Source organism: Anolis sagrei, chromosome 1, assembly GCF_037176765.1.
Source record: "Anolis sagrei isolate rAnoSag1 chromosome 1, rAnoSag1.mat, whole genome shotgun sequence".
Lineage (NCBI taxonomy): Eukaryota > Metazoa > Chordata > Lepidosauria > Squamata > Dactyloidae > Anolis > Anolis sagrei.
Genome location: NC_090021.1, coordinates 34,521,854 through 34,534,191, shown reverse-complemented (window position 1 = coordinate 34,534,191; position 12,338 = coordinate 34,521,854). Strand labels below are relative to the sequence as shown.

The 12,338-nt window shown below is 38.1% G+C and overlaps 1 protein-coding gene across 2 annotated transcripts in view; it reads left to right on the top strand.

Annotated features, from left to right (window-relative positions):
* USH2A (usherin) overlaps positions 1–12,338 on the top strand; it is a 546,480-nt gene that overhangs the window by 325,209 nt on the left and 208,933 nt on the right. For both annotated transcript variants that reach the window (XM_060754270.2, XM_060754269.2), the window contains exons 39-40: positions 8,870–9,020; positions 9,181–9,323. In XM_060754270.2, coding sequence (XP_060610253.2) covers positions 8,870–9,020; positions 9,181–9,323 — 294 coding nt within the window. The remainder of the gene's footprint in view (positions 1–8,869; positions 9,021–9,180; positions 9,324–12,338) is intronic.

Here is a 12,338-nt window from a genome sequence, read left to right as displayed (position 1 = left end):
GCATATGATGTGTATTGAATATATGTTGTTGTTTGTTTATCCCTTGCTTTTGTAGCTCATTATTCTATGACAGTTATTGGCTAGATATCTTTTTAAACAGCATGACATATAATTGGTTTTCTTGGACAGCTCTAAGTTTCATCTAGTGTCTCTTTGACATGTATTTATAACCATTAATCAGTCAACTAATTGCTTATTGGCATTCTTGTATTCTGCAGATAGTTGTAACAGAAATTCCACTAGAGTAAGGATGATAAAGTTGCAGAGAAGCTTTCTAAGAAACCCTGTTGTGTTCCCCTGAAAGGTCATTTTAGAACAGAGTACAGCAACATGCACCACAGTATTTCTCAATTGTGGCAGCAGGGCCATTGCCTATTTATGTGGGCACTGCCATCATTGAGCAATGTTGTGGTTCTGTTTTTTTAAAAAAGATCTTTTGAGCAAACCAATGAACAACATGATAACAAGATAACAGAGTGCAAGGTGCAGCCTACACACCAACCCTCCTTGGCAGCAGCTACACCTCGTTGCCCCCTCCCTCCAACAGCCAGCAAGGAGGAAGTGAAAAGAAGGCCAGGAGACTTTAGCTCCTCTAGAGTGCAAGGTGTGCCTATATACCAACTCTCCTTGGTAGCAGCTACACCTCGCTGCCCCTTCCCTCCAACAGCCAGCAAGGAGGAGGTGAAAAGGAGGCCAGGAGATTTCAGCTCCTCCAGAGTGCAAGGTACAACCTACATACCAACTCTCCTCAGGGGCAGCTGCACTGCATTGCCCTTCCCCATCCTCAGTCTACTGACAAGTGATAGCTCACACCTAACTTATGACACCACAACTGATAAAATCTATGATCCTCCAAACTTCTACAAAACTGATCAGTAGCCTACTACCATCATCAGATAAGACTCTCCCTCTACCCGCCACAAGGACCTCATATCACATTTACCATCCCCCAAGAAGGCCCAGGACTTTTTTTTACCCTCCCCATTTTGTATTCAGTCTGTACCTAAATAACTTTGTGTCTGTTGGGATGTGGGGGGGGAGCAGGCAGGGTAGAAAAAGCTGGAAAGCTATAGAGAGTTGGGGAGTGGGGGGGGGGGGGGAGAGGAAGAGACAGGGTCTACATTGTTAATTGCAGCAATAATATGTTTCATGCTTATGTCTATGTTTGATGTTTTTATAGTTTTAACTGTTTTTATCTGCAGTTATATGTTATTGATTTAGATATGTGATATTTTTATATATATGTGAGGTATTGAATTTGCCATTTATTATGTTGTAAACCGCTTTGAGTCCCCGCAGGGGTGAGAAAAGTGGTATAGAAATGTAGTTAATAAATAATAAATAAATAACTATATCACTTGTTTACAGTGGGGAAAGGGGGAATTATAATCTTTTTAAAATACTTAATTTTTATTCCGCTTTTATTCCAACATGAGATTCAGTTTTTGTAGTACAAATTTTATAAAGTATTACATAATTAATCCAATCACATATTCAGTATATATTTCCTTTACTGTATCCAATTACACCACTTTAATAACAAATAGGGGTGAGGAAACATGTCCGCTTTGCTTTCTCCTACATTTGATATTATTGTTGTGATATTCCCCTATTGTAAACTGTTTTTATATGTTGTACACCGCCGTGAGTCGCCCTAGGGCTGAGAACGGCGGTCAACAAATGCAGTAAATAAATAAATAAATAAATAAATAAATTAATTTTAGGCAATATGTCTTGATTAGGATCGAAATGACATTTTAATAATTTTTGTGTTAAATTCTTTTAAAAAAACAAATTAAATTCAATTTCCCATGTACACATAATAATAATAATAATAATAATAATAATAATCATCATCATCATCTTTATTTGTATCCCACCCCCTCTCCACACAGGACTCGGGGCGTCTTACAGAAAATAAAACACAGTACAAAAACCAAAGCAAAAATATACATGCAATATACATGCAATCTCAAAACTTAACAGAGTAACATAACAGTAACACAGTAGAAAATAACAGTCAAAATTTTTGCTGGTTTTAAAAATATTGCAAAATTCAATTTGTATAACCCTCCCTTATCACACAGATGACAATAACGGCCTGTTAGAAAAAAGAGGGAGCAACACTAATGTAGTGCTGCCATAATTAGATAAGCAGGAAGAGGGGGAAGAACAGTAGACAAGGATTTTTTAAATACAAGAAAGCTTTTAAAACAATACTTTGAAAGAGCTGAGGGTGCTATATTGTTTTAAATTGAACTCTTTAATTGCATTTTATCTTTTCCATAGTGTTTCATCTTTTAAAATGCAGGTTTAAATTCTTTTAATTTCATGAGTAGTATAATTCCATATTAATTTTCACTTTTTTATGTGTTTTTACCAGTCCCAATTTCGGGAGAAAGGTTTCATGACTTGACTGGCTAACAAAAGACCTATTCATATTTTGCTTTCATTCTAAGGACCCATCTACATCAGCCAAATGAGTTGGGGTAGGAGTATCCCTTGTTAAAATAAGTTATGGGATGCTCCAAGACTTACTTGCACTTTGGGTCACTTCCTATTTGGAATTCACCATGGATGTTCACAAGGTCATCCCACTTTCCCCAGACTCTGATCTGGAATACCCCACTCTGGATCAGGATCAATGTATGTGGCCTATGTAGATGAGCCCTGTCTCAAGATAATCTCGCCTGCTCAGATATACAGGTGTACAGAATTCCAAAATACAAAATACTCCAAAATTGACCACATGAGTGGCTGAAGTTGTGTCACACCCTACTTTCTAAACTTTCAATGTATACAATTTCATGCACAATATTATATTTAAAATACTGTATAAAATTAACTTCAAGTCATGTGTCTAAGCTGTACATAGAACATACATGAATATCTAAACTTGGATCTCAACTGCAAGATATCTCATTGTGTATGTAAAATGCAAATACAAATATTCTGTACTCTAACCCCCCCCCCCAAAAAAAAACCCAAATCCCAAACAATTCAGGTCCCAAGCAATTCAGATAAAGGATACTCTACCTGTATTATGCCTGAAATATGGCATAGCTAATATTTAGAGAACATAGCCATTTCTTACAAAATAACTTGTAACTGAATGACTGAAGGGAAAAATAATGTAATGATCATCTGTCACTAGCTTTATTAAGAAGATGGTGAGCAAAATACTACTTAGAGTTTACACATGTATTTATTTATTTATTACATTTATAGCTTGTAGTGTCTCTGGCATTTAAGGTTTTTCCCACCTCTGTTTTAAACCCTGGTTAATCTTCAAAATGTTCATCTTGACCACTTCAGTATGTGTTGCATTTGAAAGGTTGCTCATGTTATAAAACAGGAATGTTGTAATTCTTTTCCTCCTTTGTACTTTTTCTTATAATTGCACCATGCCATTTCTCCATGCTAATTGAGCATTTACTGGACAAGATGTGTTGATTCAGTAAGTTACTGTTGGAGTAGTTGCCCCTTGAGAGTCATATTAAACCTTGAGGAGAACATTTTGAGTAGCACTGCTTGTTTCAGAAAATATATCACCCCGATAGGTACATGACTGTTCTGTTAAGACCATGGCAAAGAAATTATAGCTGCCATCTAATTATGTCTCAGGTTCTGTGCAATTCCTTAAAGGGGAAACTAGGGCTAAAGAGATGAGGGAAGAAAATGTTTTCTAAAGCATTTGTTTTTACTAAAGATATGAGAAATGCTTAATATTTGAATAATCAGTAGGTATTTGATTGTAGATGATCAATTGTTTGGGATGCACTTGATAGGTTTAATGATCACCATGTGACCAGTTTTCCAGAACACCTTTTCAATTATTGCCCAACAGAGACTCCACAAATTGCTTTGGTCTTTCAGAGTGTAATTTTCCATTTTTATTTTGTTTAAAGAAACTATATATGAAGATTTTGAGTAAGCCTTAATGCAGTAGGAATATCCTAGCTTGTCTAGTATGTAAACATAAAGAAGATAGTTGAATTACAGCTTTGTGTAGATTGTGATGGCACAAAATTGTCTTAATTCCTTTTTATTTAAAATGGAAAGATTTGAGATCAACTCTCAGCTCATTCTCATATTTCCAGAAACGCAGTTAGTCTTTGAATTGAGTTCCCAGGTTTTCTGGCACTGTTCTGAATCTCCAGTTTTAATGGATTATTGCTGAGAGACAGGCAGGAGTTCAAATTCTCTAGTTTCATGAGACTGGCTTTTGGTAAGAGACAAAGTTATGTGTAAGTCCCTTATCAGGCACAAAGCCTCTCTACTTGTCTGTGCAGTTCATGGCACTTTACAAAATTAAGAGATACAGTAAGGTTCCCATGTCCATGAAGAATATGTTGCTGACTGAACCTTAGGACCTCATCCCATTTTCCATCAGAATCATCAGGTGTGTGTGTGGGGGGGGGGGCATGGGGAATCCATCATTCCATGCCTCGCATCTGCTGGCCAAGTTCCTCCCATTGATCTCTATGCAGCACAGGAAGTCTCCCGTGTTGTCACCATGATGGCATATGCCAGTCCCCCTTCCCTTTTACCATAGAACCTTACCAGAAGTAGTTGTGCATTGTGGGATGGGAGCCAGTGGGCTCCATGGCAAAAAAAGGGGGGGGGGACTGGTGTATGCCGCCAAATTCAGCCCCATCTGATGTAGTTACATGAAACCACAGATATAACTGAACAAATTATGTCACTTCTATTCCCAGAGTACCATAGAATTGTGTTAGAGGACCTAGAGATTATTAGATTACTCTAATGCAATTTTATGGTAACTTCCAGGTGAAGCAAACCATAGAATAAACTGAAGGGCTTAGAAAATATCTAGAGAGACTTTTTTTTTTCTAAGCAGAGGTAAGCGAACCTGTATAGATGAGTTCTGCAATTACCATATAAGTCAAGCATTGCAATTTGCAAAAACACTTATTTCCAGGCAGGAAAATAAGGTGTGTGTGTGTGTGTTTGAATGTTAAGCTGTGACCAACTGAGATTGATACTTAGTCTGTAATGCTGAATGGTATCATCAGACACAGTCCCATGATATCACCAGTAGCCAAGCCATCCCTAAGTTTCACCTTCTGGTCTGGAAATCTTAAGACCTAATTACATTGAATAGCTGTTATGACTCTGAAGCAATTCTATCAAGAAACCTTATTGCTATATTTCTTAAAGATTTTAGGGAACTTTTACAAATATATCCATCTGAATAATCACTCGGATCATATAGAAATATCAAGCATGGAAGAGGTGACAGACTGTATAAGAAGTAACATGACATATAAGTCTTCCTAACTAACTGCTTGACTAAGACTAGGTCTTGAAATTTATGTTCAGCTCTGGAGGGATCTGAAGCTAATGTGCTAAAGTTGGTTAATGGAAAATCCCGACTTAACAGAATTAATGAAAGACCAAGAATAAAGCAGTGAAAGCATTTTATAAAGTGAAGAAAGGAGAGAATTGCTTGTCTCCAAAAGCTGTATCCAGTTTCATAAAGCATGATTTATAAAAATAGTCATACAAACCTAACCATAGGTCTCCTTTTTAAAGCCATCTTTATGAGATATAAGGTCTCAATAATTGATAGACAACCATTTGTTTTGATCAGTGGAAGTAATTGCAGAAAACATTTTTATAAACAATCTTATTTTAACCCCTAATCAACTTATAATTTTCACAAGAAGTCCTGAAATGCAAAAGATCGTTTAAAATGTTAATAATTTAATCTAATATGGAGATTCACCTGCAGGTGAAAACATGAAGATTTGCACCCCTTATAAAGAGCACTGTATCTGTTTCCCAGTGATGTTATTATATACTAGCTTGGGTACCCAATGATGCCCAAGTTATCTGAAAAAGGCATTGTTTTTGGATGTTAGGTAATATCAGTTTGGTAAATTGTAACTCTATTTTTTAGGAAAAACATCAGTCTTCCCTTTTATTTTTTATGAATGCTCCCATTAGAAATGTATAAGGATGTGGGTCAATCATCCCAAACTCTGCCAGTATTCAAAGTTGGCTACGTTGGGTCTGTGTGCCAAGTTTGGTTCAGATTCGTTTTTGGCTGGGTTCAGTGCTCTCTGGATGCAGGTGAACTACCAGATTCAAAGATCAATCACCCCCAAACTCTGCCAGTATTCAAAGTTGGCCATATTGGGTCTGTGTGCTAAGTTTGGTTCAGATTCATTGTAGGCTGGGTTCAGTGCTCTCTGGATGCAGGTGAACTACCAGATTCAAAGATCAATCACCCCCAAACTCTGCCAGTATTCAAAGTTGGCCATGTTGGGTCTGTGTGCCAAGTTTGGCTCAGATTTGTTGTCGGCTGGGTTCAGTGCTCTCTGGACGCGGGTTAACTATAACTTCTGGATTCCAAGGTCAATCACCCCCCAAACCCCACCAGTATTCAAAGTTGCCCATGTTGGGCCTATGTGCCAAGTTTGGGTTCATCGGCTGGGTTCATAGGGCTCTTGGGATGCAAGGTGAACTACAACTCCCACCCAGGTGGGTCAGTTCCCATTCCCCCCCAATCCCCTCCAGTATGTTATGTTGGTTATCAGGGTTCTGCATGCCAAGTTTGGCCTAGACCCATCACTGGGGGCTTTAGAGTGCTCTTTGGATGCAGGGTGAACTACAACTCCCACCTGGATGGGTCAGTCCCCTCCAAACTCCTCCAGTATGATATGCTGGTCATGGGGGTTCTGTGTGCCAAGTTTAGTCCAGATCCATCATTGGTGGGGTGCAGAGTGCTCTTTGATTATAGATGAACTATAAATCTCTACAACTCCCACATGTCAAGATGAGTTCCCCTCAAACCCCACTAGTATTCAAATGTGGATATTTCGGGTATACATGCCAAGTTTAGTCCAGGTCCAACATTCTTTGGGTTCACAGTGTTCTCTGGATGTACATAAACTACAACTCCCCAAAACTCAAGATCAATTCCCCCCAAACCCCTCCAGTATTTTCTGCTGGTCATGGGGATTTGGTGTGCCAAGTTTGATCCAATTCCCTCGTTGGTGGGGTTCAGAATGTTATTTGATTAATCCTAGCAGCTACATGTCCCAAATGTCAAGGACAATCAACCCAAACCCCCTCGTATATACAAAGTTGGCCATGTTGGGTCTGTATGCCAATTTTGGTTCAGATCCATCGTCATTTGGGTTCACAGTGCTCTTTGGATATAGGTGAACTATAACTCCCTGAAATTAAGATCAATTCCCCCTTAACTGCTCCAATATATTCTGTTGGTCATGGATGTTCTGTGTGCCAAGTTTGGTCCAGATCCCTCATTGGTGGGTGTTGGAGTGGTGTCTGGAAGTGGAAACCTTTAGGAAATAGACCAAAAAAAATTCCCCCCACACACATACATAGTACATGAACACATACAAACAAACATTCACTTTTATTATATAGATATACATTATTATTGTTGTCAATAATAGTAATGGCAGCAGTAATGGTAGTAATTAGTAGCAGTATTGGTTGAATAGTTATTTAGTTTTACTGCATTTTTGCTTAAAGGTCTGTATTGTCTTAACATAATATTGATTTTTATTTATTATTTATTTATTTATTTATTACTGGTGCTTTTACCCCGCCCTTCTCAACCCCCCGGGGGGGGGGGGACTCAGGGCGGCTTACAAAAAAGGCAGAATTCGATGCCTATACATAATAATACAGAGTATACAAAAATATAAAAGAACGATATACAAATGCAATTAAAACGATTATCATAATAAAACATCCGCACTGGTACCTAAGACATTGTATAAACATCATATAAACATCATATAAAAGTTATTCTTATAATCAGCGTTTCGATTCCAGAGTTCCATATAACCAATCCGTTAGTCATTTCCTAGCCATCAGTGGAGTTCTTCTTTATTTACCCGCTTGTCCAAATGCCTGGTCCCAGATCCATGTTTTTAGTTTTTTCCTGAAGGAAAGGAGCGTAGTTGCAGATCTGATTTCCCCGGGGAGAGAATTCCATAGGCGGGGGGCCACCGCTGAGAAGGCCCTGCTCCTCGTCCCCGCCAATCTCACCTGTGATAGAGGCGGGGTCGAGAGCAGGGCCTCCCCAGAAGATCTTAGGCTCCGGGGTGGGACGTAGAGGGAAATCCGTTCGGACAGATACACTGGGCCGGAACCGTATAGGGTTTTATAGGTCAAAACCAGCACCTTGAATTGTGCTCGGAACTGGATTGGCAGCTGGTGGAGCTGACACAACAGGGGGGTGGTATGCTCCCTGTATGATGCCCCGGTGAGCAATCTGGCTGCCTCTCGCTGGACTAGTTGGAGTTTCCGAGCAGTCTTCAAAGGCAACCCCACGTAGAGTGCGTTGCAGTAATCTAATCAGGAAGAGAAAGAGAAAGACAGATTTTAGAGAAAGACAGATTTTTCAATTGCATCATGCACTTTTAAAGGCATTGTGGCAATGCTGGTGGTTAAGCTTGTTCCACCATGTGGCCAGAGCCTATGAATAACCAAGTCTACATGCGGTTACAGTTTGGTTTCTGGTTGCTGATGCCTAAGAAAGTGGGTGGATGTTTCAATTCTTAGTGTTTAATTTTGTGAGCATTTTGAAAAGAGCTGAATCAGTTGTTTTTGGATCATATACAACTTTGAAGACATTTTTTCTGAACACCTTTTCTTGTCAGTGGATTGTTTTCTGCACCAACATACTATGATACTGGTATTAAAATGGTAAGCAATGAGCATAGAGTACAGTTGTGTGATTATGGGGGTAAAAAGATGTTGAATTAAATGGACCATGCTTACATCACTGTTGATCCTCAGGAACAGTTTTTCCAGCATATGTTGCCCACATTTTAATCTGCTCTAATTCTTCCATGTTTTTCAACAGCGCCAGATGGCATGTTGCCTCCAAGGCTTTCATCTGCCATGCCGACCAGTCTTCAGGTTGTTTGGTCTACACCAGTTCGCAACAATGCTCCAGGCCTACCCAGCTATCGACTTCAGATCAGACCCAGGCATTCCTCAGAAAATATTCTAGAGTAAGCAAATAATCAACTACCTCAATTATTAAGAAATATAAAATGGTTTGTGATTTGGCTCACTTCAAGAGTAACATTTCTGAACACATGGAGTTGGCAGCAATTTGAGCCTTCCTTGTGTTTTCTGATTTTTAAGTTTGTAATTTATTGTTTATTTTAGGTTGCTTTCCAAACCAACAGCTTCTCTAAACTATGTAGTCACGGATCTTCAGCCATATACATCATATGACATACGTGTTATTGCCTGCAATGGATATGGTGATGCATATAGTGAATGGACTCTAATGGTTACAGCAGAGGATGGTAAGTAATCTACATAAGTACATACGCGGTTTATCTGCCTACTTAAATATCTCCACATGGGACATATAAGACATTATCATATCAAACCATAATGTATTTTGGAGCTCCCAGGAATCTTAGGGGTGATTCTGATGTATTTGAGGCGTGGACCACTGGAATTGGCTATATCTGGTCCAATCCAGTATCCACAAGTCAAAAGGCACATTGTTGTGTGGTCTGATTGAATCAGCTGTTTGGCAGAACCTTGCTGATGACATTGCTTCTGTTTATCACATGGCAAGCTGCCATGTTTTGACCTCATCAAAAGCAAGGCTTTGCCAAGGAGCTGCTTTTGCCTGGTGAAACAGTGAAGGAGGCATCCCTAATGTGCTTATGGCTTGGCTAGCAGTCTGGACACCAAAGGATTTCAGGAATGCTCTCTTGCACAATTTTCTAAATTATTTCAGTAGATGCAGATTTACACTCAAACCACTGGGATTTACCCTTCCCCCATTCTAAAATTAGCTGAAATAACTATATTATAGACATTTGCTCTTGGTCAGTTGATTGTACTGATCCTATAGGATATAAATAGTTGCTTGAACTCTATTTGTACTCCTAGTGTAAAGCAGTCATTGAAAGAGTGGCATATATTTTATGAGGTCTCACAACAGGTCAATTGATTCAATGAGTCTGTTATATCTGGACTGTCAGTATGATCCAGACCTCTATGAATTACTTTTAAAATTAGTTTTGCCTACCTGCTAACCTAAGCTTAAGCCTTGGAGCTCCACTAGAAGCAACAGAAGTTCCCAGGCCACATTTTCATTCACAGGAGGTTCTTTACTTCAATGGCTACTTTCTATTTCACCTAGTCTGTGAAGGAATCTTTGCATAATACAAAAACTGTTCCTACTGTTCCAGAATGAGATAGATAATCTAGATCCACTTCAATCTGACTCTAGGTTTGGTAGGAGATGGTGACAATTTTGATCACCTTGGTGGATGAACTATGTCAGAAGTTGGGCAGGAAGAATGTGTTCCTGTTGGTTCTACTGGACCTGAGAGTGGCTTTTGAGAGCATTGACTATGGTATCTTTCTGGGATCATATTCACAAAAATGCTCCTGTATTTCTTGGAAGGCCCAGTTTAGAAGATAATAAGTGGATCTACATTGGCCCACTATACCAGGATTAATCTGGTGTGGCTTACATGTGGAGATAATAGTAATCTAAATTGGTCCTGCAATTTTCTTCTTGGAATAAATAAATCTCATAATATGGAGTGCCATATTAACTCTTTTTCTGTTCTGTGATACAAGACGCCAATTAGTTTCTGTTCTGGCTCATAGTGCTATTTTTCTCTCTTTTAAGTCACATGGAATAGGTGGAATTTGGAGGGGTTGTGTATTTAATATGTATGTTAATTATATTAATTATATTTTAACTGTATTTTAATCTAACACAAACAGTACTATTTAATTGTTATCTTTCTAAATTTTTAAATTCACTTTGTTTTAAATTAATCAAAGTGTGTGGTTGTCCCCTCAGAGAGAAAAGTGGGGTATAAATAAAGTAAATGAAATAAATAAATAAATAAATAAAAGCGATTTAATTTGGAGGTAGGAAAACGGCACCCACCATGCGTTTACTGTTTGTGTTAAAAAACAAAATTGACTATTCAGAAATTTGTCAACATGGCCATGTTTCAATATAATTTTTATTAGTTGAATTTTTGCTTTTTGCATCGTTTTTGAAAAAAAAAAGATGCAATGGGATTTCCTATTTGGCTGCAGCATTTAATTATGTCTACAATATCATTTTTCTAAATCCCTTCCCCTACTGTAGAATGAGCATTTCATCATAATTTTTTTTATATTTATCCACAGTTTTTAGTTTAAATTATGCTACCAATGAGACGTCCCCTATAATTTTGAGTATTAAAATGTGTAGTCTACTTTATTTAGGTGTTATCCCATCCTTCAAAAGCATGCAATTATCATTCCCTTTAATAAGTTATAACATACTCCCCAAAATATACATAGAGTCCACTGCCCCAATTTACATCGATAAGAATATAATAAACAATGCCACTTTATCAAACTGATATCAATCAGTAAATAAATATTCTTTTGTCCTAAGATGGTTAGGAAAGATAATCATTTTGTACCTTCTTTTCTTCAAGTAGAGACTGAACTTTTGAAACAGATGAGCAAAATAGCCTCCCATAAAAGATAATTTCATTTGGCAAAATGAAACTACCTTCCAGTATTAATGCTGTAATGAAATGGCTTGAAGAATGAATCAAAGGAATTAGGGGAAGTGATATGCCCCTCCTTCTACTCCTTGTATTCTGTAGTTAGTTCTATAAACACTTCTGTTTTACTAAAAAAAAAAAAAAGAAGAAGAAGAGTTTATTGTTTTATTTTCAACACTGGCAGGTTAAGCTGTGTCGCTGTCATGCTTTTGCAATCTTCCCTCCAGTCAGTGACAACCACATTGACAACATGTTATATTCCACATTGATTTTACAGTTAAGGAGCTGATTGTGATATATAGAGATTTTAAGAATTCAGCTGAGAGGCTGACTTTTGCCTTTTATCATTCCATTAAAATTTTATAACCATCTTTTTCATGTCATTTCACCCATGAATTCTTACTTTGGAAAGCGATAGCTACTGCTGTGAGCATAACTTTTCTCATGTTCAGAGCTTTTTATTGTATTAGCAAACTACCCCAATTACAGTTAATATTCATGTTTTACATAATTGTGGTGACCCTTTCAGCCAAGCACGATGTTGCTAGTTATGTGTATATCTCTGTCTCTGTCTCTCTCTCTGTCTATCTACCTATCTATCTCTCATCTTATCTACTTATCTAACATCTTTCTACCTACCTACCTACCTACCCGATTGTGCTTGTCAGTACTTAGTAAGGGTCTTGGGAACCAGGATTTAACACTTCTCCCTCCAGAGGGGCCAATTAAAATGGCTCTCCAAAGTCTCATTTGAACTGAGCGAGTTTTAAAGGTCTGCCT